A 27,042-nucleotide genomic window follows, 5' to 3' on the forward strand; every position below is an offset into this window, starting at 1 on the left:
GGACTCAGCTCCTTGAGCACACGTGCTATGTTTTACCTTTGTCTTTCTATCTCCAGTACATATAGCACAGTTTCTTGTACATAGTAATTGTCTTGCATAAGGTAAATAATTTCCACTGTAATATAGACTCCTTGACTATAGGGTTGTTTCATTCTGTGTAACTCCAGTCCAGCTTAGTGCCTGGCACGTAGTAGGTGCTTAATAAATGCTTGTTGACTGATGAATCATTTGTGAATTGACTTGATTGAATTCTGCTTGGTCCAATAGAGCAGAACCAGGGACAAGGGATGGAAGCTGTAATGAGATAGATTTAGATCTGATGTCAGGGAAAGCACTGAGACAGGTCCAAGAATGGAATGGAATAGGTTAGGAGGTAATGAGTTTCCACCCCCTAAAAGTCTTTGAGGATGATTTTTCTTCGGGGATGTTTTAGAGAAGATTTTTGCATGTGTAAGAGTTAAACCAGATGGCCTCTGATGTCCCTTCCTACTTGGAAATTCTGTGGTTTTATGAAATACCACATCCTCTCTGAAGCCTTCTTTGACACTCCAGCTGAAAGTGATCTCTACCTCATCTGAAAACTTTTTTTTAAAGAAACTACCTTATAGTGTTTATCATATTCTAACTTGTGCTACAGTTATTTGTGTTTATCTCCTCTTCCCTAGAAGATTAAATACTCCTTGAAAGCAAAGGGCTTTCAATCTCCCCCCAGTGCTGAACACAAGACTTAGCAAATATTGTGTTTGAATGAATGTCAGAGCAATGGATGGATGGATGGATGGATGGATGATGATATTGCTAGCTTCTTCTGGGGAGCTCAGGCAAAGGAAGGGTAAAAAGATGAGGAGATAGCCATCAATTGGGTAATGGTTGAATAAATTGTGGTATATGGATATAATGAAATTGTGCTGTGAGAAATGAGGAAAAAAGATGGCTTTAAAGAGACATGGAAAGATGTCTTTGAACCGATGAAGATTAAAGTGGGCAGAACCAGGAGAACAATTTATACTATGACAGTAATATTATAAAAATGAGCAATTTACAAACCGGCAAGGGTGACTTTGTCAGAATTATGTTTTTGGAAGGGAGATGAATTTGGCCATGTAGAAGGAATTGGAAGAATGAGAAAGGAAATTAAGAAGAAGACAGATGATATAACCTAGGCTAGAGGTAATAAGGGATTATACTAGGGCAGTGACAGAAATTGAAAGGGAAGGGACAGGAGGGACATTTTGAAGGTAAAATCAGTAGTATCTGGTGACTGATTAATCATATGGATATGGAGAAAGGGAAGATATAAACATGGCTCTAGGGTTTTGAACTTGAATGACTGGGACATGGTGGTACCATTGAAAGGAACTGAAAAGTCTGGAGCTGGCTTGGAGGAAGAAGCTGCTGTGTTTTTGGTTATGGACGATTTTGAGTTGGGTATAGAGTCAGGGGACAAGGGCTCAAATTTTGACTCTTCCACTTTGTGGTCTCAAGTCAAATTCAATTGAGTCAACAAACATTTGTTATGCTCTTACTATATGCCAGGCACTGTGCTAAGCGCTCAGGATACAAATAAAAACCAACATATATTTATTTGTTTATTTATTTGTTTGTTTGTATATTATTATCTTTCATTATCTACTCCTTAAAACAGGAACCAGACTTGTTATTTTATTGATATAGGGAACCAACTCCTTTTGCCTTCTCTGCTGCTTAGCGGGTTGGCTAGAGTACTAAGAGATCAAATGACTGGCCCAGGGTTATACAACCAATATGGAACTTAAACCCAGGTCTTGCTGGCTCTGAAGCCAGCTATCTTGCCACTACATCATGACTAAATATCTCCCAGCTGGGGGACCAAGAAGTATTCAATCAATTTAATTTAAGAATCATTTATTCACGAATCATTTGGCTTCTCCTAGCCTTAATCTCTTTATCTATAAAAATAGGTGTTCCACCAGAGGACCTCAGGGGTCCCCCTCGGTCTCTAAATCCCTTTCTTTGTTCCTGTGCGTAGGAGGCTGAATATCTGAAATGTGGAGGAATGAGAATCATGTTCTCTACTCCAGCTTTACTCTTCCCTCAGGAATGCTGATCCCAGGATGGATCGTAAATAACTTGTCTTTCATTCCCTGCATCCCTTCCCCACTGACTGTCCGAGCCTTGCCTAATAAAAGCATTTCCAAATATAGAAACTTCAGAAATATGGCTTTGCCAAGAGGCGGCATTCTTCAGCTCATCCAAAGATATGGGATCGCTAGCCTCGTTTAGGTGGCCTGTTCATTTTACTCTGCTCTCTGACTCTAATGACCTCCCCTCTCCCCAGCTATGCATGATATAGGCCAGGGCTCCCAGGGACTTAGCAGGAATTTTATGAAGACAAATTGAACAAAACCGTGGATGGCACTTGGGGGTGAGGGAAGTGGTAGATACGTGAACACAAGGTACAGTGATTGCAGCTATAAGTCAACATCCATGACAAATTCAGAAATCTTTTAGGGAGAGGAGAATGAAATGAATGTAATTCACAAAATCCTGAGAGATGGCTTATTTGGAGCTGTTGTATAAATTCCGGCTTGGAGACTGTTAGTTTCTTTTTGTTTTTGTTTTTAAGGAACATTAAAAATTTACCAACAATCAAAGCTCTGAGTTGATATGAATAAACAGCTACCCTCTAAACGTTGTTTATTATTAAGGGCCTTAGGAAAAGTCACTGGAGAGTCGAGAAGGGTCCGATAACAGGGAGCACAGCTGAGTACCAACCCTCCCTTTTTTCTGGGGGCCTTTGAGAGCTACTGAGAGACTGGAGGGTACCAGAGAGGTCATATTTCACTATATTGATTCTAATTGGATAAGATGTTGGCTAATAAAGGAACATCTCATGGGCCTGTGGAAGGGAGAATGAAATCAGTCACAAAAGAGAAAGTGTGATTATTGGGGAATGCATCCCTCTGGCAATTGAGTTCAATTCCAGAGGCATTTATAATGCCTTGTAATTAGCTGAGTTTGCATCCTATCTTCACGACTTGCTACTTTGTGCAGGCTGCGTAAACATTCTCCGGGCCTCAGTTTCCTTATCTGTAAAATGAGCAGGTTGGAGTAGATGACCTCTAAGATCTCTTCAAGCTTTATATTCATGATCTCAAGACCTCGAAAGGCTGATGTCAGCAGCAAAGGTCTTGAGCGGAGTGAGGAGGAGGAGAGAGAAGGGGGTGTTCAGAAGTAAGAAGGAAAGCGGCTGAAATCAACTTCCCAGGTAGAAGGAAGGTACAGGTCAAACATAGAGGCAAGTGGGTCAGGTGGACAGCTGGCTTCTCACCTCAGCACCGAGAACAAAATTAATTCCCCTGGAAATCCTATTTGTATTCCTGAGCAGTCTGTTGCTAGAGAAGGAAAATGATTTGCATGCTGGTGCTACTGGGAATCCCTGGGGCTAAGAGGTCTCTCTCTTCTTAATTCCTCCGGTTTCCTTCTCGCTGGCCCAACCACTGTCATGGTGCCTGAGGGCAGGTGAGGACACAGGTAAAGTCAGGGGCCTCTGGGAGCAAAAGATGCAAATAGGATGTATATATTTTTTATTAAGTAGTTGTTGAAAAGTCTCAGTATGGGGCTTCAGGAGCAAATACCAGTGTTATTTTGGAGGCCTCAATCAATTCTGGGCTTGAGGGGTTTTTTTCTTTTTTTTCTCTTGTCTGGTAAACAGCCCACTTGTCCCGGCTCCCACGTAGAGCCCCAAATAGCAGACAATGCAACTAGGGAGATTAAGACACACAAAGACAACAGGCTTAGGGGCTTTCAGGAAAAGAGTGTCCTCAAAACCTCCTGCAAAAAACAAACAATCAGCCCCCAGAAATCCCTTGGTGTGAATTGTAGAGTGTTGATCCACTTTCCTCCTTCCCAGGAACAAAAATCTGGGGCTGGGTGGTGGGGGGGGAAGGTGTTGACCTGGAGCCACTCAGTCTCAGCCTTCTTGAGTTCTTGGGTGGAGAGGGGAGAGAGGGGGAGAGCAGCAACAGAGGGAGGGAAAGGGAGAGAGGAAGGCCATTGCCTCTTTGAACAACTCAGGAAGTGAAAGGAGTCCAGTCTGTCTTGAAGAGTGAAAGTAGGCCCTTTCCCTAGCTCTGGGGATCTTGGGGCAGCCTGACCCAACACCCCAGACCTGACAGCTGGGGGTATTTGGGGCTTGCAAAGAAAAATAGGTAGAGGGACTTAGAGAGAACGGTGGAGAGAGAGGTAGACAGAGACAGACACACAGAGAGACACACAGAGAAAGAGAGGGAGGAGAGAGAGAGAAAAGAGAGGGAGAGGAGAGAGGAGGGAGAGAGTCGGGGAAGCGACAGAAAGAGAAGGAAAGAGAGAAAGAGAGAGGAAGAGAGAGAAGGGGAGGGGGAAAGACAGAAAGGGGGGAGAGGAGAGAGGGAGAGAGAGAGAGAGAGAGAGAGAGAGAGAGAGAGAGAGAGAGAGAGAGAGAGAGAGAGAGGGAGGGAGGGAGGGAGGGAGGGAGGGAGGGAGGGAGGGAGAGAGAGAGAGAGAGAGGGAGGGAGAGAGATCCGGGCTCGAAATAAAGCCGGACCAGCAGAGTCAGGGACAAAGGCAGGAGCTGCAACGCAGGAAAGAGGAGAGGAGGGAGGGAGACACCCCGATAGAGGGAGGGGTGCAGGGCCTGCGGCAGACCCAGGAGGCTACGGCTACGGGCCCCGGCGAGGGGGGGGGCGGCACGGAGGGCAGGAGCGAGGCGCTGCTGGGCTGCGGGCGCTGCGGGTCAGGGGCGGCCGCTCAGCTAGGAGCGGGAGCAGCAGCAGCAGCAATTGCAGCAGCTGCAGCAGCGCCTGCTGGAGACCGTGCTGCATGGGAGCCCAAGGGGAAGGCTTCCCCCCGCAGGAAGTCGCCCAGAGGAGAAGGAGGGAGTGCCAGGAGGAAGTGAAGCCTCAGTAGACGCTCTCATCCCTGGGCAAGGAAAGGAGACGCTCCGTGGGGCCTGCAGGCTTCCCTGCCCAGCCCCAGTGCCCCCGCGGCTGGGGATGGCCGTGGACAAAGCCCCCGCGGCCTGGCCCTAGTGCCGCGGCCAGGTGCCCTTCTAGGGTCAGCCCAGGCCACTGACCCTCCGCCCCGCCTGAGGTCAAGAGCAGCATGGCCTCGGGAGCGGGCCCGGCCTTCGAAGAGCTCCCCCATGACGGCACGTGCGACGCCTGCGAGCCGGACGAGGCCGAGCGGGCGGTGCAGCTCTGTGACAGCTGCGGCTTCTGCTACTGCCAGCCCCATGCCCGCGAGCACCGCCAGAGGTACCGCAGCCACCGGCTCTGGGACTACGGGGGCCCCGGCGGGGACCCCGGGGAGCCGGAGAAGCTGGAGAGGAAAAAGTGCTCCGAGCACGACCAGGAGCTGAGCCTCTACTGCAAGCAGGACGAGCAGCTCATCTGCACGCTGTGCGCCGTGGCGGGCTCCCACCAGCACCACCCCCTCAGCACCTTAGACGAAGCCTACGAGACCATGAGGGTGAGGACGGGGTGCTGGGGAAGCAGCCGGGGCGGGCAGGACTGGGGGCCCAACCTCACCCTTTGCATCCCCCAATCTGAAGAGGCTAGGCCTGATGGGGACCCCTCCCAAAGCTTAGGAGACCATGAGGGTGAAGATAAGACCCTGGGGGAGGCGGAGTAGCTCTGGGGCCAACCTCATCTTTTTCATCTCTCAACCCCCCAATCTGAAGAGGTTAGCATCGGTGACAAAAGCTTACTGAGGTCTGTCATCCTCTTTGAAGACTATTGAGATCATGAGGGTGAAGACAGGGCCCTGGGCAGGGGGTGTCAGGGCACCCAGGGGCCTGTGTTCAGTTCTGGTGCCAATCAGGGGTTTGGGTACCAACCTCATCCCTTCCCCCTCACCCTATTTTTCATATCCAAAAAAGTTATGGCCTTCTAGGGGGTCTAGGGACTCCCTCCCCAAGTTTAGAGAGATCCTCAGGGGCCCATTTACCTCAAGAGTAGTAGGAGCATGGATTCTACATAGAGGCAGAGGAGAACTCAGAAATTACCTAATCAACCTTATTTTAAGGATAAACCCAAGCCAAGAGAGACCTAAGTGCCCCAGGATCTTAGATTCAGAGCTGTTGAGGACCTTAGAGGCTTTCTAGCCCAGACCCCTCATTTTCCCCCTGAAGTCAGAATAAATGGTTCTTGGGTCACATTCCACAGATGCCTACCCCACAATCGATACACCTGAGGCAGAAAAGGGTGGAATTATTCCTCACCTCTAGGACCTCTCCCCTAAAGCCCTACACGGATGATTTATCATGACGGAAGCTCTTTTAGAAAAGAGACCATCGAAGTTACGACTTTGAGTCCCCATCACCTAGTACAGTGCCTGGCACATAGTAGGGGCCTGATCAACACTTGCTGAATGCTGATTGATTCCTTCATTACGGAGATGAATCCTCCCTCTGTGAGTACAGGGAGAAGACCTTCCGTGCTTTTAGTGGGTGCTTTATTGAGCCAGACCTTTAAAAGTTTATGGGCAGTACCTTAGAGATCAACCAGTCCATCCTCACTTTTGCACATGAAGAAATTGAGGCTCAGAGAGGGATGGTGAATTGCCCAAAGTCATGCTATGGCAAACAATGATAATAATAATTAATAATAGTAATAGTAATAATAGCAATAATCCCTCAAGGTCTAATTTTGATGATGAACATTTGTCACTGAAGGGGGAATTTGTGACTCTACCCATATTTGAGGCCTTTTCTGCTTATTAGGGACTTTTAGGGTTTTTGTTCCCATGGTATTGGCCTGTGAGAACCCAGCATCACCTCCTAGGTATGATAAATCACTGGTGTAGGGCTGTAGGGGGAGGGTGACTAGAATCCGGGAAGTTAAACACAAGAACAATTCAACCCCTTTTTGCATCAGGTATATTGTGGGCACAGCTTATTTGTGATTTGACTCAAGAATCAAATAATTCTAGCTGTGTGGCTTAACTTCTGCCTGCCTCAGGTTTTTGATCTGTAAAATGGGGATAATAATAGCACTTAATTCACAGGGCTGTTGTGGTGATCATATTTGTAAAGCTCTTTGTAAACCTTAAAGCTCCATTTAGATCCTAGCTATTATTATTATTATTATTATTATTATTATTTATTATTATTAATCCTAAGGAAATATAAATTAGTAAGGAAACAGGTTTTACCTTCATGTCACTTATATTCTCCTGAGGGGGGAATAATACATATACACAGGCAAATTTAATTTGAAGTGTAATGTGATGTAGATAAAGGCACAGATATGGCAAGAAGTTTGAGAAGGGAGAGGTCATCTAGTTGAAATTTCACTTTTTATAGAGTCAGAAACTGAGGCTCACAGTGATTGGTAAAAGCAAAGACCAGGTAGCCAGAGAGGTCCAATGAATGCCAAAGGCAATTGATAAAGTAGAAGTGAAGCCCAAAGGGCAAAAAAAGATTCCCAGGGTCCCAGGGGTCTAGAAGTCTGCCACTGAGCAAATAGGGAGGGGAAGAAGTCACATGGATCCTTCATCACCCAAAACAAGTGGTCATGAGTCCAAAGGTTGGGAGGAACTCAGGGTCGTGGGCCAACGTCCAAGACACATACTCTCTGAAGGAGGTTCCTAACCCTGTTTCTGGGCTTTTCTGTGTTTCCTGGATGGCAGAAGCTGATCCCAATGGCACTGATTTGGGCCCCTTGGAATCCAAAGTCATGGCATCTCATCCCCTTTTCCATGTCTTCTAATAAATGGACCACGGCTATCTCAAGCCCCTGAAACATAGAATCGGTCAAAGCTTCTAAGATGGAAGGGACCATCTAATCCAACCCCCTCATTTTACAGAGGAGGAAACTGAGGCCCAAGAATAGCATGCAACACACTCAAGGTCACAGACATAATGACCATCAGAGGTAGGATTTGAACCCAGCTTCTCAGACTCAAGGGCCAGTATTTCCAACATGTCTCACTACTGCTGCTGCTGCTGCCACCCATTTGTTCATGCCATATTTCTGATTGGTATTGGGTATGGAAGCTGTATGTTTTTCTTGAAATCAAGATCGTGTCTCCTACTTTAACCCAGTGCCTCCCCTCCCTCTCTGTCTCTACTCCCCCACCCCCAAAATGAAAAGTAATACACTGAAAAAAATAAGAACTAGAGGGAAAACCTAGGTAATTGGGAAAATCATTAACTTAGTCAACAAATATTTAATGAACACATCTACCAAATACCCAGCACTGTGCTGGGCATGGGGAGAAGAAGGAGGAAGAAACAAAGATGCATCAGACAAAACACCATAGACTTGTTTTCATTTTCTTCTCAAGGGCAACTTTAAAGCAGGAGCTAAGAGTGGGAGGGAAGAGCTGCCTGGTGGAGACAGGTTGGAGGTGGAGGACATCTCGAAAGTGGGTGGCAAATATGCTGAGAACATCTGTAATTTGGGAGGGAGTGGAGGAATTTTAAATTTTCCAGAAGAAATCCCTACTTCAGGTCCCACTTTGATGCCTCCTGGAGGTGCAGGAAGGGTACTCTGGGTTCTCAAAGGTCTTGCCAACAGAGACCATGAGCTCTGGTGATGGTCTGATGGTCCTACCAAACTGGAAAGACTTCCAGAAGGGGCCTGGTGATATCTGATGTCTGTTCTCCAAATTCCAATAAAACCTAAGCTTCGTGAGGGCAGGACTTCCTCCACTTTTTCTTTGTATCTTCAGTGCCTAGCATAGTGCCTTTCATATAGAGGGCTCTTAATAAATGCTTGTGGATTAATTGATTGACCAGCCTGACTTAAAGTAGACAATGGACCTTTCCAGATTAGCTTTAGGACAATGAATTTTTTGGTTGGGCAATTGCTAAAGATCTAAATCACTCAGGAGTTGTACTTTTACAACTGTGGCCTACTCCTCCGAAATCACCTTGACCAATGATCATTGATTAAGAGCCACCCTCCAATATTCTTCCAGAAAAGGAGTCAGTTTCTCAGCGTCCCTCTTTACTACCATGAACCATCTTTGCTCATCGGCCATCAAACATTGACCAAGCACCTACTATGAGCCAGCAGTTTTCTGGACACTGGGAATGCAAAGATGAAGAATTAAGCTATCCCTCCCCTCATGGAGCTTGCATTCTAATTCAGGAGGACTCTTAATGTACAGTTTAGGAAACTGAACTGGCCTTTGTGGACGTGCCCCAAAACTTGGCTCATTGTGGAAGGTCAAGGTTGGCTCAAAGTAGTTGGGACTTTTGTATTTTTTTTTTCTGCTGGGAAGCCTGCAGGCCAGTTCTGTAATAACACTAAAACCTCAGTGTTATTTTCTTGATGTTTCTAAATTTTCTTCTTTTTCTCTTGAAGCCTGAGTCTCAACCTGATAATTTGTGGAATGTTGTGGCCCTTTAAAAAATGCTGCACGATTCGTTCGTTCATTTGTTCAGCACCTAAGAGGGTTGAACATGGAGCCATGAGAGATTTGGGTTCAAATCCCAACTCAATATGTACTAGCTGTGTGATGCTTGGCTTAACCTTGCTGTGCCTCAGTTTCCCCATCTGCAAAATGCGGATACTGAAATAAAGTGCTTGCAGATCTTAAAATAATATAGAAATGGAATTCACAACTGCTGAGTACTTGGAGGGATGCAAGAGATGTCCTGGGGCCTGGGGTTAGGAGTCAGGTGCCCCTCCCCTGGGGCTGGATGGCCTCTGAGGTCCAAGCCAACTGTGGACCTGTCTTTCTACCTCTGGACCAGCTCTCTGTCTGTTCTCCTTGATGGGCAAACAGTATGAACATCTGAGAAGCTTTGGAGAGGAAGGCTTGGGTACCAGAGCCCCCAGACACATCCTGTCATCAGGACAGTATCACCTGCCTCTTGGGGCCCCAGGTACTCTGCTAAAACTCATCCTGGAATAGTCATCAAGTTTCATATACACCGATGAAATTACAGCTCAACACCAAAAAGCACTCAACCTCCTTACATAACACTGAAGATTTACAACTCTCTCTCTCTCTCTCTCTCTCTCTCTCTCTCTCTCTCTCTCTCTCTCTCTCTCTCTCTCTCTCTCTCTCTCTGTCTCTCTCTCCCCCCCTCTTTTTGTCTCTCTCCCATCCTATTCCAGTACAATTACTCCTAAGATCAGAATGTCCAGGGGTATGCATTAACCCCTCCCTCCCAATTTTTTTTTTGCCCCAAGTGAATACAAATTCTCAGTCATGCCTCTGCATTTGCCTCAAATTATTTTGGATTTCCTAGGAAGCTGTGTGATACAGTGGATAGAGTAGTAAACCTGACCTCAGAAAGACCTGAATTAAAATCTGACCTCAGACACTTACTAGCTGTGTGACCTTAGACTTAACCTCTGCCTGCCTTAGTTTCCTTATCTGTAAAAATGGGCATAATAACAGCACCTACCTCCCAGAGTTGTTGTGAGGATAAGATAAGATCAAATAAGATATTAGTAAAGCACTTTGTAGACTTCAGTGTTATAGAGTTGCTATCATCGTTATTATTATTAATATTAATAATCTGTGTATATGCTATCTCTTCCAAAAAAAATATAAAATGCTCCTTTATGGCAGGGACCATTTGGTGTCTGTCCTTGTATCCCCAGTGCCTAATATTTTGCCTGGAACATCATAGTTGTTTAATAAATGTTGAATTAAAGGTCAGAGAGTCCAAGATACAGAATTGGGACTCAATGGCTTCTTAGGCCCTTTCTAGCTCTGGATGGATGATCCTGTAACCTGGATGACCTTAGGCAAGTCCTTTCCCCTTCCTGGGCCTCACTTTCCCCATCTGTGAAATGAAGGAGTTGGCCTCTAAGGCTGTGGTCTTAGGAGCCAAGGCTTCCAAAGGGAGTAAGTAACAGAAGCCTTGAGGGCCCCTAGAACACCGTGTGCCTGGGAGCAGTCCAAGTGTGGATTCGACCACTTTCCGCCCAACTTGTGTGTTTGGGGGTGGCCTCTGCTGGCAGCAGAGGAGGCCAGGCTGGAGTCCCAGCTCCTGCATTTCGGTGAGTAGGAGTGTTGGGATCAGAGTGCCTGTGTGGGTGTCTCCTCCCTCCTTACCCCCCAACATTCTCCCAAAAATGGAGGTAGTGTCTCAGCATCTCTCTTTACTACTATAAACCATCTTTGCTCACAGTGTCAAAGGTATGATATCAATTGGAAACCACTTCAATTTTCAGAAAAGATAGGCTTTTTGAAACAAATTTAGCTTCTGTCTGTGGGTACGTCTCCTTGGGGGTTGGGGGATTTCATTGCCATTATGGCAATTCAGAAACTATCCTGACCAGGTAGTGACAGCTGGGAGAAAATAGCTCTCCCTGGAGAGTGATGGAAGCTTGACTCTTCCCACCAGGGGTCTCCATCAGAACTAATAAGTATGCATGGTGTAGTGAATAAGGCATTGGACATGGAGTCCAAAAGACTTGGGTTCAAATGGCTTTGTGACCCTGGACAAGTCACTTACCTTCTGTCTGCCTCAGTTTCCTAACTGTAAAATAGGGTTAGTAATAACATCTACTTGCTATTATTTGTTACGATATACTGAGATACTTGTAAAGTGCCTGGCACATAGTAGGGCTCTCTAAATGCTTATTCTTTTATTCCCCCTTATCTAGACCTTTATCTCTATGCTACCACTTCCTCATCTTCTCCCCTCTTTCACCTTTTTAGAATTTTTAAATTGAATTTGGAGGAGTCCTGGAGATTATCTCATCAAACCCCTTCATTTTGCATAGAAGGAAACCATTTTGATAATTCTGAAGAAACCAGTAAGTCCCTTTCCTACCCCAAACCTGTGATCCTTTGAGGCCAAGAGGATTGAAGGAGTGAAGGAGTGAAGCCCTGACACAAACTTGCAGTGTGTTCTTGGGCAAATTGCCTCATTTACAAAAGGAGGGTACTTCACCTGCCCATTTAGGAGGCTTCAATCTCTCCATCGAGTCACACCTACCAAACCTCCAAGAGACTGATTTATAAACAAGAATGACAACTTGAAATTCACTATATTCCCGAGAAAGGTAATGGATAAATGGACCACAGTCCCCATCAGCTAGTCAATACAAATTTGATCCTCAGTGAGAGAGAGTAGGGACTGGATATGGGATTTCAGTGATGTGGGGAATTCTCAAATGAGGAAATTCCCTCTGCAGGTAGAGTTTGGCACCTTCTTTACATCTTGGATTTTTAGAGTTGCCTAGAGTACTATGGGGTTAATTGATTTCTGCAGGCCACTCAGCCAGGATGTGTCCCAGCTCTCCCTGGCTCCTAGGCCAGCTCTTTATCCACTATGTTAACCCAGATACTCCAATGGATATGTGATCTCATCTATTTGAGAGTTTCCTGCCGACAGGCAAGGTTTGATTCATCCCTGCCTACCATCCTGTGATATTCTTGTCCATACCATCCCGTTAGTTCGCCATAATGGATCTACCAACATATTGGAGGCCTTTCTTGCTTTCTTTCTAAAATCTTTTAAAATTTTTTATTGTTTAAAATTCTGAACTTAACAAATACTGAATAAAATGAGGATTTTGTATATAGAATAGAAGAGAAAAAGGGATGTTATATTAAACTATGAATCTCTAATGTACAATTTATTTTTATTTTTAAGGGTATAATAAATGCAACATGTATCTTCAAAGCTGTCCTGTTTGTCTGTGATTACTTCTGTTCTCTTTTGTGCATTTAAAAAATTGTTTTAATGATCATGTCTTTTTTTAGGAAGGGTTACCTAATTCTACTTCTCATCTCTCCCCCATAAACCCCAATGGAGAAAAAAAATGAAAAACAAAACTTTATGGCAAATATACATAGTGAAGCAAAACAGATTTCTATATTGGCTCTATCTAAAAAGGTATGCCTTGTTCTGCATCTTGAGTCCATCCCCTCTGTCAGGAAGTGGGTAGCATGCTTTATCACTGATCATCTGGAATAGTGGTTGATTATTGCCTTGATCAGAGATCTTCAATCTTTCAGAGTTTGTTTTTTCAAATGGTGTCATTATTGTATAAATCCATCTTCTGGTTCTGCTCGCTTCTGTATGCATCAGTTCATACAAGTCTTCTCAGATTTCTCTGAAAGATTCTCTTTGTGCCACCGACTTCCTGTGTGACCTTGGGTACACTTTCATAAAATGAAGGTGCTCCAATATCTCTTCCCTCACTGAAGTGGGATTTGTTCATCAGTCCACTTAGTGGGGCTTCAGTCCCATTTCTTGTGGTGCCATAATATTCCATTACATTCGTATACCATAATTTGTTCAGCCATTCCCCAGGCGAGGGACACTCCCTTTGTTTCCACATATTTGCCCCCACAAAAAGAGATGCTTGTAAATGATTTTGTATACATGGGGGGTGTCCTTTTCCTCTTTCTTTGATTTCTGTGGAATACTGGCCTAATAGTAGTATTAGTTTAGTGACTTTCAGGGCATCATTCCAAATTGCTTTCCAGAATGACTGGGCCGATTCATAGCTCCATCAGCAGTGCGTTAGTGTGTGTGTTTTCCCTCAGCCCCTCTAGCAACTATCGTTATCCTTTTTGTCATCTTTGCTAATCTGATGACTGTGAGGTAGAGCCTCAGAATTGCTCGTTCCACTTTCTCTAATTTAATTATTAGTGACTTGGATGAAAGTTTCCATATGATCATTGGTAGCTTGGATTTCTTTCTTTGACAGCTTCTTGTTCATAGCCTCCAACCATTTTATCTTTTGGGGAATGACCCTGGTTCTTACAAATTTGAACTAGTTCCTTGTTTATCTTGGATATGAAACCTTGACCAAAGAAACTTGAGCTTCAATGATTTTTTCTTCCTAGTTTCTTATTGACCTTCCTGGATTTCTCCCCACATTTCCTGAGGGTACCGCTGGACTCCAGCTGTCTCTCTGTTGTCTTTCAATTTGGACCCGTGACTAGATTCCCTTCCCATGTGACCATTCCTTGATGACTTCCTTTACTCTTTTCCTTCTTTGAAGGTGTTCTTTGTTTTTATCTCATGGTCTGCTCATACACACCATGTGTCTTTCCATTGCCTTTGAGATATTTTTATTTCTTTCGAGACGGTTGTATGGCATGTCTAGATACTGTAGAGCAAAATTCTTCTTGGACACCAAATTAAGATGGGAAGGTGCCAGGAGAACTGGGTGTGGAATTGGGGAATTTGGACCTGGATCCTGTCCATGGCCTTTGCTGGCTAGCTACGCAGCTGTAACTGAGCAAATTAACCGTTCTAGTTCTTTTTGGAGTTTCTTCATCTGTAAAATGCAGATGATGATAAAACCCCTTTGGGGTCTACCAATCCCAAAGTCTTGGTAGGGAAGGTGCATGAGAAATCTTAAAGCTATGTATTATTGCAAGCCCTTATTAACCTGAGAGGCAGCTCATCTTGGCAGAATGAGAAGAATGTTAGGCTTAGGGTCAAGAAGGTTTAGGCTTCAGTATTCCCTCTGATACTAGCCATTTTGAGGAATCATGGGACAATGATTTGAAATGGTTTGATGCTGGTGTGGAAGTCTTAGAAATACAGATCTGGACCTGGAAGGGACCTCAGAGACCATCTAATCCAAACATCTCATTTTCACAGATAGAGAAACTGAGGCCCAAGGCTTTGAAATGATTTGCCCAAAGTCAGACAGATAGTAAGCAACAGAGTGGAAATTGAATACAGGTTCCCTGACTCCATAGTCATGTAAAATATATTTCCATATTAACCATTACATTCTATTTGGAGGGGAAAATATATACAAAAAATCAAATATAAAATGTGTACAAAGTAATTTATAGGGAAGGCCACAATCATCTGCAGAGATCAAGGCAGGCTTCCTATAGGAGGAGGCACTGCAGCTGAGTCTTGCAGGAAGCTAAGGATTCTACAAGCTAGAAGGAAGAAGGGATGGCATTCCCTGAAAGAGGGACAGCCCATGAAAAGGCCTGGCAGCAGGAAATGGAATGTTTCTTTTTTTTTTTTTTGCCTAGGCAATGGGGTTAAGTGACTTACCCAGGGTCAAACAGCTAGGGCATGAAATGTTCTGTGTGAGGGATATCAAACAGGCCAAATAATTAGAGGTTCCCTTGCAGAGTCATTGTACAGAAAGCTTTAGTCTTAAAACCCTCTAGAAAGGACATAGTTGTCTTTGGGTGTTTATTAATAGAGAATTGTATCAGAAATCAGGGCTGAAAGGGACCTCAGAGACTAGGTCATTTAACCCCTTCCTTTTACATTGTGAGGAAACGGAGGGGTAGTGACTTGTCCAAGGTCACACAGGTGGCAAGCATCCAAGACAGGATCTGAACTCAGGTCTCCTGACTCCAAAGCCGGTGCTCTTTCCACTGGACCATGTGACTGTCTGATTGATTTCAGTTAGGTCCAGCATCAGAAGAAAGAGAGTGACAGATATCTGCCTCACTAGGATTTTCTGATCTACCCTTCTCCAAGGAACTCAAAAAAAAGCGGGCCTGGAATTGTCTATCAGCCTCCTGTCACTGGCCTCATAATTTATGACAAGTAACAATTTCCAAGATTACAGTTTATGCTACATTTAGTTAAATGTGATAGCGGATGCTTCCTGGCCCCCTTAATCTCCCACAGAAGCCAAGTCCAAATCATAGTGTAGGACGGGTAAGAGCTAGTGTTCCTGCCAGGCTGAGTGTTCTTAGCCACAGGGGACAAAAATACCTCTGCCCACCGCTGGTATTTGTTCTTAAACAGCGACAAGTAAACAGACAAGTAAACTGGGCACGACTGTAAAGTAGTAGGTGAAATTTGTCTTGGCTCCCTTCTCTTCCTGTCTCTGCACCTTCTCCTTCCCTTGGGTACTGGGTGGAGTGAGCTATCTTGGAGGCCAAGAACACCCTGACACAGACTCTAGGGAACCTTTGGCTTGTCTTTGTAGCCCTAGAATTTGTCACAGTGCCTGGCACACAGTAAGTGCTTAATAAATGTTTTACCTCCTGATCTCTAAGACTATGAGATGCAGAGGTGTTGATCTGCGTGGATAGTTAGCCAGTCAACAAACATTTATTAAGTGCTTGCTGTGTGCTAAGCCCTGGAGATACAAGGTCCCTTCCCTCGAGGAACTCTCTAATGGGGGGGACAATACGTGAAAATCATTCATAAGAGGCATCCAGTGTAAATAGCAGAGGGACTTTCCTCACCTGGGAGCTATACAACAATGAAACCAAAGGTCTGGTCCCTTCCCCTTCCTCTCCTGATTCCCCCATATCAACTTTTGTTGTGGCCCAATTTAAGGGTTTTCTTGGCAAAGACACTGGAGTGATTTGCCATTTCCTTCTCCAGCTCATTTTTACAGATGAGGAAACTGAGGCAAACAGGGTTAAGTGACTGTGACACCATTTTGGGGTTTCCTTGGCAAAGAGGCTGGAGTGGTTTGTCATTTCCTTTTCCAGTTCACTTTATAGATGGGGAAACTGAGGCAAATGGGGTAAAGTGACTTGCCCAGGGTTACACAGCTAGGAAATATCCAAGGCTGGATTTGAACTCATGAAGACGAGTCTTCCAGATTCCAAGCCCAGTGCTCTATCTACTCTGCCACCTAGCTGCCCCTTATATCAATTCTCTCTAGCTCAATTCACTTCCAAAGTTTGTCTTCATATTTCCTGCATGTACGTGCACAGTGCCTGGCACATAGTAAGTGTCTGATAAATTCTCTTCCAATTCCAGTGAGTCCCAGCCACCTCCTCCCCACTCTCTCTCTCTCTCCATCCTCCCCACCCAGACGTGTCCTCCAGAAGGTAGAATTTGATCTGCCTATAGAGCCCATCCGTTCCAGACTTGGGACAAGCCTGAAGAAGGTCGGTCTCTGGAGTACCATCAGCCCCATCTGCTTCTGAGGTCGGTCTGCCTCCTCAGCCCCAGGGAAAGCCAGAGACTAGCCCAAATGGGAGAATTGGGGCATTCGTATTCCTTCGGCAGGGGGATCACCTGAGTCAGCACCTAGTTAGCAAGAATAATTAGTTAAAATAAGAAGCTACCGGAGGGACCACTTCTTCCTCTCCCACTCCCACATGAGGTGATTCTCCATCTTCCACTTTTGAGCATCTTCCCCAGCTGTCCCCTCTGCCTGCAACCTTTTGCCTCCTCACCTTCACCTCCTGGCTTCCTTCAAGACTCAGATAAAGTCCCACCTTATTCAAGATACCATTCCCAGGCCTTCTTAATCTTGGGGCCTTCCCTCTGCTGGTTTCTCGCATCAGGAGTTCTTAAGGTTTTTTTGTTTTGGGTTTTTTGTCTCACAGGCACAGTACAAAAGCAGGCAGATTATACTATAACCCACCAAGCACATTTTCCTCTGCAGGTACCAAATGGTAGATTCTCTGAATTGAGAGGGGGCCTCAGTCTTCCTGTGGTCCAAACCACACTCCAGCAGTAATCAGAAATTATTAATACTCAGTAAAACCTTTGGTCCAGATTTGTGATTTCATCAGTGCTGAGAACTTCTGGTGTGTGAAGTCCCTCCACTGAAGCAAACTGGCAACTTGTCTTTTTTTTTCATTTAATGGTATTTTATTTTTTTCAATTACATGCAAAGATAATTTTCAATATTCACTTTTACAAGATTTTGAGCTCCAATTTCTTTTCTCCCTCCCTCCTTCCCCTCCCCTCTCCCCAAGACGGCATGCAATCTGATATAGGCTATACATGTACAATCATATTAAACATATTTCCTCATTAGTCATGTTGTGAAAGAAGAATCAGAACAAAAGGGAAAAACCACAAGAAAGAAAAAACAAAAAACAAAAAGGAAAGAGAAAATAGTATGCTTCGGTATGCATTTAGACTCCCTAGCTCTTTCTCTGGATGTGGACAGTATTTTCCATCGTGAGTGGCAACTTCTACTTAACTCAGTTTTGAATCAGAAGCTCTTAATTTTTTGTTTCTTAACAAAAAAATTTCTTGTCATGGATGCCCTTTGGCAGTCTGATGAAGCCTGTGGACCCCACCTCAGAATAATATTTTTAAGTAATTGAAGAAAATACTAAATGTCTTCTATTATTGTAGATTAGTTGTTAGTTGGAGATTAGTAATAATAAATGATGCAGTGCCCCCCCCAAATTCATGGACCTCCAGAATCTATTTATCTATCCTTGGGAGTCTGTAGACCCTAGGTTAAGGACCTCTGCTTTCCAGGCCTTCTCCTGGGTTCAATTTCAGAAAAGTCTGTGGATACTGGCTTTCTTGGGGGTAAGATTTTATCAGCCCACTCCCCCCCTGCTCCTTCTCCTGGCTGACTTCTGGTGAGTAGGCAGACAAGTGAAATATTAAGCACACCCAAGAACTGACTCTCCCAAGGATGTGACTGCTTCACATTTCAGTGTCCTGCTGGTGCAATATAGGCTAGCTAACCAAAACACAGCTGGTGGGGCTAATTTTAGGCCCACCAGCTTTGCTGGTTGTCCTCCCGATGCTATTCTGTTTCTCAGCAGCAGGGAGAGGAGGAGGGGGCTAAGGGAGAAGGGGAGCGGAGGCTCCTGCCCTTCCTTTTTCAGTTAGGATTTTATTGGCATGCTTTTAAAGCAGGTACTCCCAGGTAAGGTTAGACACCCTCAGCCCATGTCTCTCTTGCTCCTCCTGCCTGAAGCACGTAGTAGGGTTCACACTTTTGGAAGAAGTCAGGTAGCCCAGTGGTGATGGATTAGGAGGGAGCCTGCAAATGTAGGAGTTAGTCTAGCTCTTCTAAAAACTATAGAGTATGACCTTGGGTAAAATGGCTTCTTCTTCCCAGGCCCCAGTTTCCTAATCTGTAAAATGAGGATTTATGAGAAAATTTGGGCTACTATGTGCCACTGGGAAAGTCACTTCCTTCTCTGGGCCTCAGTTTCCCCAACTGTAAATTAAGATAAACTTCAAGAGCTTTTATAGCTCCAAACCTATGCTTCCATGACCAGGTGGGCCTTTTTTCAGTTCTTTGAATACCACATGTCATCTTCCATTTCTGTCCTTTCATATATCCCATATTTGGGATGCTCTACCCCCTCATTTCTGCCTCTTGTTTCCCTTGGCTTCCTTAAAAACAGTTCAGATCCCATCTCCTCAAAGAGGCTTTTCCCCATCTTCCTTGTAGCCTGAGGCCTCCCACTATGAGACTGCTGCCCCACTACCTAGTCTGTACCTAGTACTTTACATGTGGTCTCCCCCATTAGAATTTGAGCTCCTTGGGAGTAGGGACTGTTCTTCCTTTTCTGGGTAACATCATCTCCTAGCACTGTGCCTCATGCATAGTAGGTGCTTAATTGTTGATTTAATTTGAATCTACTGATTTAATGTTATTATATGAAAGGCAAGGTCACGTCTCTTGATAAAGATACCAGAGATCCTAGGGGCCTTTACCACCAACTCCAATTGAATAGCCAATTATTTTTTGGAAGGCAGGGTGGTGTGTTGGAAAGAACCTGGAGTCAAGGGAGCTGAGTTTTTAATCCCAGGTCTGCTACTTATTCCCTGTGTGACTCTGGACAAGTCATTTCCACCTCTCTGGGCCTCAGTCTCCTCTTTCATAAAATGAAGAGATCTGACTTCTAAAGGTCTCTTCCACCTCTATGTCTATGATCCTTATGACCAGGCTGGGAGAATCTGTGAGAAAAGCAGATTTTCTGACCCTTGGCTACTTTCTGTGAGTGTGGAATAAAGGGAGTTGGTTTTTGCTGTTTGGGATGCTGCCTGCTTTCTAGCACTCGGCTGAGATGGGAGAAAACATCTTTCTTATTCCAGTTTCACTACTAGGTCTTTCTGACTTTTAAGCATGTACCTGCAGGTATTTAATAAATGCTGTTTCAGGCAGAAACATAGCATAAGACTGGTTTCACCCTACTCAGTACAGTCTTCCCCCTCATAAAAAAGTATGCAAAATATTTTGATTACTGTTTCTTAGGATATATAGATCAACACCGGCAGATTGGCCACTTGGCAATGGATTTATTTTCCAGATACAGCAACTCAACAAGCCTTCTATTTAGGGCAGGAATTTTTAACCTAGAGACCCCCAGTGGGTCCATGGATGGATTTCAGAGGGGGCTGTGAACTTGGATGGGGGAAAAAACCCTCACTTTTTTTCACTGACCTTTGGTTTCCTTCGTAATCTTTTATGTTATGGGGAGAGCAGGAAAGGAGGAGAGGAGAGAGCTATTCCAACTATAAGATATACTGATAAATATGAATTGACATGGTGGATAAAGGATGCTGGTAATCAGTACATGCCCTGGCCGTCTCCCTGCTTCTCTGTCCCAGTTCCTTGGTTCAAGCTGTGCATTGGGAAGGTGGGAGGTGGGGAGAGAGGGGACAGAGAAGCCCTGCCCAGAGGTAGGGGCTGTCAATGTGACCTAGTACAGTGAAAATGTACTACTATTTTTTTTTTGTCCAGATCTTTAATGTCAGTTTTATCTAAGGTTTCCTCCAGGGGAAAGGGCCCAGTTTCACCAGAGAGTATCATTTGGCCACTGGCCAGTTGTATTATCATACACAAGTGTATTTTTCCAAGACTTGAGTTTCCTCTTCTATAAAATGGGAATAGTAGAATTTGCCTTGCCTAGCTCATTATATTGTTTAATGAAGATTCAATTCAGTATAGATTTCTTGAGCACAGACTCTATCCCTAGGGAAAGAGCAGAAGAGCCCTTTACAGCCTCTGTCTTTAGTGGGGCTTTTGATCTAATTGTTAATCCAGTGAGACAGATCCGAAAGCCCTTTGAAGATCATGGACTACCCTCCCAATGAATCATAGGCAAGAGTGCTGTTTAGGGGAGCACCCACAGCCTTAGGGCTGAGTCACACACAGAGGGATGTCTGTCAATTCAACAGGAGCCCCTCTTTACACCACATTCCATGGGGGAGGACAAGGAGAATAAACAAAATCTGTCCCGAGTTCTTGGAATGCTCCCCACATCTACGTTTCTCAACTAATTTGTTGTATTTGTCCCAAGCACCAGCAGAGTCTCTGTTAGGCCACCTTCAGGAACCAAGTTATGGGGACCATGTCTTTTCTCTGTGTGTATGTATTCTCCATGGAACTCAACTATGGGACTCAGTTACCTCCTATGTAAAATGAGGGGTTGGATTACATGACATCTGAGGTCCCTACTCAGCTCTAGGCTAATGATTCTCTGATCCAATGAACACTAACATCTTCACAGGATCAAAATGGCAGATGGCCTAAGGGGCATTGAGGAAGTCCATGGTTGGTGTGGTGACTTGAACGCAAAAGGGGGCATTGAAGAATTCCTCCAGCATATGATAGGGTCAGAAATGGAGGTGGGTCCAGAGAGAGATCGGATGAAATCTGGTTGCATATTGAAGCATATTCGTTCATGTTCTTTATGTTTCTTGCTTTTTATTTTTATTATTTTGTAACACGCCTAATACGGAGATGTGTTTTGCATGATTTCACATGTATAATCAGCATCTTGCTTGCCTTCTCAAGTGGTGGGGAAGGAGCAGGGGGAAGAGAATTTAAAATAGAATTAAAAATGAATGTTCAAAATAAACACATTTTTAAAAAGAAAAGACATAAGACAGAGGTGGGCTGGTCTACTGGCAAGAATGAGAGGCGATATTAACATATTTCTATAGCTTTTAAGGTTTGAAAAGCGTCTTCATCTCAAAAATCCTGTGAGATGAGGAGCTGAAATAGTGTTATCCCTATTTTAAAGGTGAAGGAACTGAGACCCCAAAGTCATACATCAGGGCCAGGGCCTGAACCCACCATGTCCTCTGACCCGGAGGCCAACGCTCATTCTACTACAGCATGAATTCTATATGGGATGGACCTGTGACACACTGTCTTAACCAGTACAGGTCAGCACCTTCTCTGCAATCTGTATTCTTAGAGGGTTGCCTAAAGCATACTTGTCTATGATCATGCAACCAATATGTGTCAGAGGGAGGACTTGAACCCAGACCTTCTTGGCTTCAGGTACAGTATTTTATGCCATTCCCTCCCACTTCCCTGCAGGACTGAGTTTTGATCTGTAGGAAGAGTCTAGATCCCTAGCACTTTGCTTTTCTCTTGTGAGACTTATAGTCTTTCTTAAACTCTGTATACTAGAGTAATTTGGTCTTTTCTTCCTCAGATAAATCCCCTGATCAGGCCAGGAGAACTTTTTGTTAAAGGGATTTGTTCTGTGAAGTTTGGATTTGGTCAAAGGGCCACACTTGAGGACCTAGAGGGCCACATGTGGCCTCGAGGCCTCAGCTCCCCCACCTCTGCCTAAGTGTACTCCCGTAATTAGTTGGGCTTCTGATTGTAAACCCCAATACTACACTTGAATGCATGATTGTTTGAGAAAAAAAAATACCACCTACTGCTGTCCTTTAAAAAGCATCTCATTTCTGGAAGGAGAAAAGAGGAATTAAAAAAAAACCCTCCCCTTTTAGATTTAATCCTCTCTTAAATAAAAAAATTAAGCTTTTATTTCATCTGACCAGGTCTACAGCACTCTGTCCTGGTGCAATTCTGTCATGAACAAAAAGGTCTGTTTCATTTTTAGCTGAGTTCCTAAAGCTTTAGACTTAACTTATATTTTCATTTTGTTCTGCATCAGTTCCTGTGAATCTTCCCAGGTTTCTCTGAATCCCTCATTTCTTACTGTGTAACAATAATACTACTTTGTGAAGTTTTTTGTTTTGTTTTGTTTTTTAGCCATTCCCCAATTGATGGGTGCCCATTGCTTTCCAGTTCTTTGCTATAGATCGGCCCTCTATCTGTGAAATATTAAAAAGATTCATTAAAGACAGAGGATATGTCAGAGGTGGAGTAAGGAAGACCTGAGTTCAAATCCCACCTCAGACACTGTGTGATATGGGCAAGTCACTTTGCCTCTGCCTCAGTTTCCTTCTTTGTAAAATGGGGATAATAATAGCACCTACCTCCTGAAGTTGTGAGGATCAAGTGAGGTCATGCCTCTACACAGTGAATTTTTCAATCCTTGATGCCAGCTCCTTCAGGGCAAAATCTGTTTCATTTGTGCCTCGGTATCCCCAGCACCTACCGCAATGTCTTGCACACAGTAGGTGTTTAATAAGTGCTTGTTGTATTTTAAGTAGATAGACAAAATGATGCTACAAAACTATAACAACCAAACTTGACCCTAAAGAAGAGATGTGAGAAAACACCTCTCCATTCTCACCCCCTCCTTTGTAGAGATGGAAGAGCAGGGGTGTGCAACATAACATATAACCTCAGAGTTTTTTGAAATCTTGGTTAGTTTTGAGGATTTTTCCATCTGCCTTTCTTGTTATTATTATTTGTATTATGAGGGAGAGTTCTCCAAGAGGCAGAGGAGGGGAAAGACACATCAGGAGATGTAATTGATATAAAACCAAAAGGGAGTCAAATTAAATTTGTTACTAATATTCCAAGATCGATGAATGGAAGCCCTAGTTCCTTGTTTTGTGAGGATTGCAAACCCTGTTATCCTGGGAGTATATTTCCCCAGGAGTGATGGATGCTGATTGTGTGTGTGTGTGTGTGTGTGTGTGTGTGTGTGTGTGTGTGTGTGTGTGTGTGTGTTTTAATGCATGCCAGTTTCCTGGGAAGAGCAAAAAAGGCTAAGGGTCCCATTATCTCTCAGTAGGAGCAGCATTTGGCAGGGACCTCCACCTCCTTGTTGACACTCCCTCTGATTTTCATTCTCCTTTCTGGGGCTGGCAATGTACAGCCTAGCACATTTTCACTCCAGAGCAAGGAGGGTGGGAATAATAATAGTAATGATAATAATAATAATAGAGTGGCCTTCTGCTGTAGGATTGAAACCGTGCCCTAGCAGCCGGAATGTTGGGGGGTGGGGAGAGTGGAAAGAGCTTTCTAGGGACAAGTGACCTGGTTGCTCAGCCAATGGAAGGAGGACCGGAGGGATGACATCATCAGCCGAGCTCATTGTCTGCTCCTCTCTGGGAATCGAGACCCTGTGTCTAGCGGCTTAACCCTTTCCTCATTGCCTACAGGCTTAGATCTTGCAAGGGGCCTTCCAGTCTCGGCTTCTACAAACAAGGCACCTGACCCCCACAGGGTGAACTGGCTTATCTAAAGCTGACATTACAGTCCAGCCAGTATCTGTCTCCAGCTAACTGGAATAAGACAATAAATAATTATTATAATATATATTTATATAAAATACGCATGAAATAGAATTTAAAAGAATGCAAGCTCAAGTATCCCTAGCACTTAGCACCGTGCCTGGCACACAGTAAGCACTTAATATATGCTTGGTACCCATATTTCTTAGACTACATCTTACTCACCAACTAGCATTTATTATGTGCCTACTGTATTCCTGGAACCAAGCATTCACAGACAGAAGGCATGGGAGTACGGTGAAAAGAGCACTGGCCTGGAGTCAGGCGACCTGGGTTCAAATTTTAGCCTCTGACGCTTATCACTTGTGTGACGTTGGTCAGGCTCCTTAGCCTCCCTTGGCCTCTGTTTCCTCATCTGTAAAATGGGAGGGGGGGTCGGACTAGGTGGCTTCTGAGGGTCTTTCTACCTCTAGTGCTATGATCCTGTCATGAAATCAAACAGTTCCTGCCCTCAAGGAGCTTACATTCATGTCATGTACATGTACAAGAATAAAAAGGTAATTTTTAAGGCAAAGGCAATAACAGTTGGGGCAATCAGTCAGTAAATCAATACGTATTTATGAAGTTCCAGACACTGTCCATGAGCATTTATTTTTTTTAAATTTTTAAAAATTGTATTAATTTATTTTGATTTATCAACAATCACTTCCATAGGCTTTTGAGTTGAAAATTTTTCTCCCCCTTTCTCCCCTCCACCCTCCCCAGGATAGCGCACAATCTGATATAGGGTTTTACATTTACATTCCCATTAAACATATTTTCACATTAGTGAAGTTGTAAGTAAAAATTAAAACCAATAGGAGGAACCATCAGAAAGATGAAACAAAACTCAACAGAAGGTAAAAATAAGTGATAGCGATTCGACTTCCATAGTTCTTTCTTTGGATGTGGACAGCATTTTCCACCCCAAGGCCTCTGGAGATGTCTTAGATCCTTGTATTGCTGAGAAGGGTTCATTTTAACAATCTTAGTCATTGCATAACGTGGCTGTTATTGTGTACAAAGTCCTCTTGGTTCTGCTCACTTCACTCAGCATCAGACCATATAAGTCTTTCCAGGTTTTTCTGAAGTCAGCCTGCTCATCATTTCTTATAGCACAATGGTATTCCATTACATTCATATACCACAACTTGCTCAGCCATTCCCCAATTGATGGGCATCCTCTCAATTTCCAATTCTTTGCCACCACAAAAAGAGCTGCTATGAATATTTTTGTACATGTGGGTCCTTTTCCCATTTGTTTGATCTCTTTGGGATATAGCCCTAGAAGTGCTATTGCTGGATCAAAGGGTATGCACATTTTTGTAGCCCTTTGGGCATAGTTCCAAATTGTTCTCCAAAATGGTTGGATCATTTCACAACTCCACCAACAATGTATTAGTGTTCCAATTTTCCCACATCTTCTCCAACATTTATCATTTTCCTGTTTTGTCATGTTGGCCAATCTGATAGGTGTGATGTGGTACCTCAGAGTTGTTTTGATTTGCATTTCTCTAATCAATAATGATTTAGAGCATTTTTTCATATGACTATAGATGGCTTTAATTTCTTCATCTGAGAACTGTCTGTTCATATCCTTTGACCATTTATCAATTGGGGAATGGCTTGTGTTCTTATAAATTTGTCTTAATTCTCTATATATTTTAGAAATGAGGCCTTTATCAGAGAGACTGGTTGTAAAAATTCTTTCCCAATTTTCTACCTTCCTTCTAATCTTAGTTGCATTGGCTTTGTTTGTGCAAAAACTTTTCAATTTAATGTAATCAAAATTATCCATTTTGCTTTTCATAATGTTCTCTATCTCCTGTTTGGTCATGAATTCTTCTGTTCTCCATAGATCTGATAGGTAAACTATTCCTTGTTCTCCCAGTTTACTTATGGTATCAGCCTTTATATCTAAGTCATGAACCCATTTTGACTTTATTTTGGTATATGGTGTGAGATTTGGGTCTATGCCTAGTTTCTGCCATACTCTTTTCCAGTTTTCCCAGCAGTTTTTTTCAAAGAGTGGGTTCTTATCCCAGAAGCTGGGGTTTTGGGTTTATCAAATAATAGATTACTATAGTCATTGACTCTTGCATATTTAACCTATTCCACTGATCCATCTCCCTATTTCTTAGCCAGTACCAAGCAGTTTTGATGATTGCTGCTTTATAATACAATTTAAGATCTGGAATTGCTAGGCCACCTTCCCCTGCATTTCTTTTCATTAGTTCCTTTGATATTCTGGACCTTTTGTTTTTCCAAATGAATCTTGTTATTATTTTTTCTAACTCTATAAAATAATTTTTGGTAGTTTGATTGGTATGGCACTGAATAAGTAAATTAGCTTAGGTAGGATTGTCATTTTTATTATATTAGCTCGGCCTACCCATGAGCAACTGATGTTTTTCCAATTATTTAGATCTGATTTTATTTGTGTGAAAAGTGTTTTGTAATTGTGTTCATAGAGTTCCTGGGTTTGTTTCGGGAGGTAGACTCCTAAATATTTTATAATGTCTACAGTAAGTTTAAATGGGATTTCTCTTTCTATCTCTTGCTGTTGGGCTTTGTTGGTAATATATAGAAATGCTGATGATTTGTGTGGGTTTCTTTTATAGCCTGCAACTTTGCTAAAGTTGTTTCTTATTTCAAGTAGTTTTTTACTTGATTCTCTAGGATTCTCTAAGTATATCATCATGTCATCTGCAAAGAGTGATAGCCTTGTTTCTTCTTTGCCTATTCTAATGCCTTCAATTTCTTTTTCTTCTCTTATTGCTAAAGCTAACGTTTCCAGTACAATATTGAATAACAGTGGTGATAACGGACATCCTTGTTTCACCCCCGATCTTACTGGAAATGCTTCTAGCCTGTCCCCATTACAAATAATGCTTGCTGAAGGTTTTAGATAGATGCTATTTATTATTTTAAGGAAGACCATGAGCATTTATTAAGTGCCAACTCTTTGCCAACCACTGTCCATGAGCATTTATTAAATGCCCACT

At 43.6% G+C, this 27,042-nt stretch overlaps 1 protein-coding gene across 1 annotated transcript in view; it reads left to right on the top strand.

Moving 5' to 3' along the window:
- Positions 1-4,567: 4,567 nt before the first annotated feature.
- The window catches only part of TRIM44 (tripartite motif containing 44), a 178,307-nt gene continuing 155,832 nt past the window's right edge, over positions 4,568-27,042 (top strand). Inside the window, exon 1 of the mRNA XM_020963958.2 lies at positions 4,568-5,487. Within this exon, the coding sequence (XP_020819617.1) occupies positions 5,122-5,487 (366 nt within the window). The 5' untranslated portion in view covers positions 4,568-5,121. The remainder of the gene's footprint in view (positions 5,488-27,042) is intronic.

The sequence above is a fragment of the Phascolarctos cinereus genome, unplaced genomic scaffold, assembly GCF_003287225.1.
Source record: "Phascolarctos cinereus isolate Bilbo 61053 unplaced genomic scaffold, phaCin_HiC Scaffold_9;HRSCAF=440, whole genome shotgun sequence".
Taxonomy (NCBI): domain Eukaryota; kingdom Metazoa; phylum Chordata; class Mammalia; order Diprotodontia; family Phascolarctidae; genus Phascolarctos; species Phascolarctos cinereus.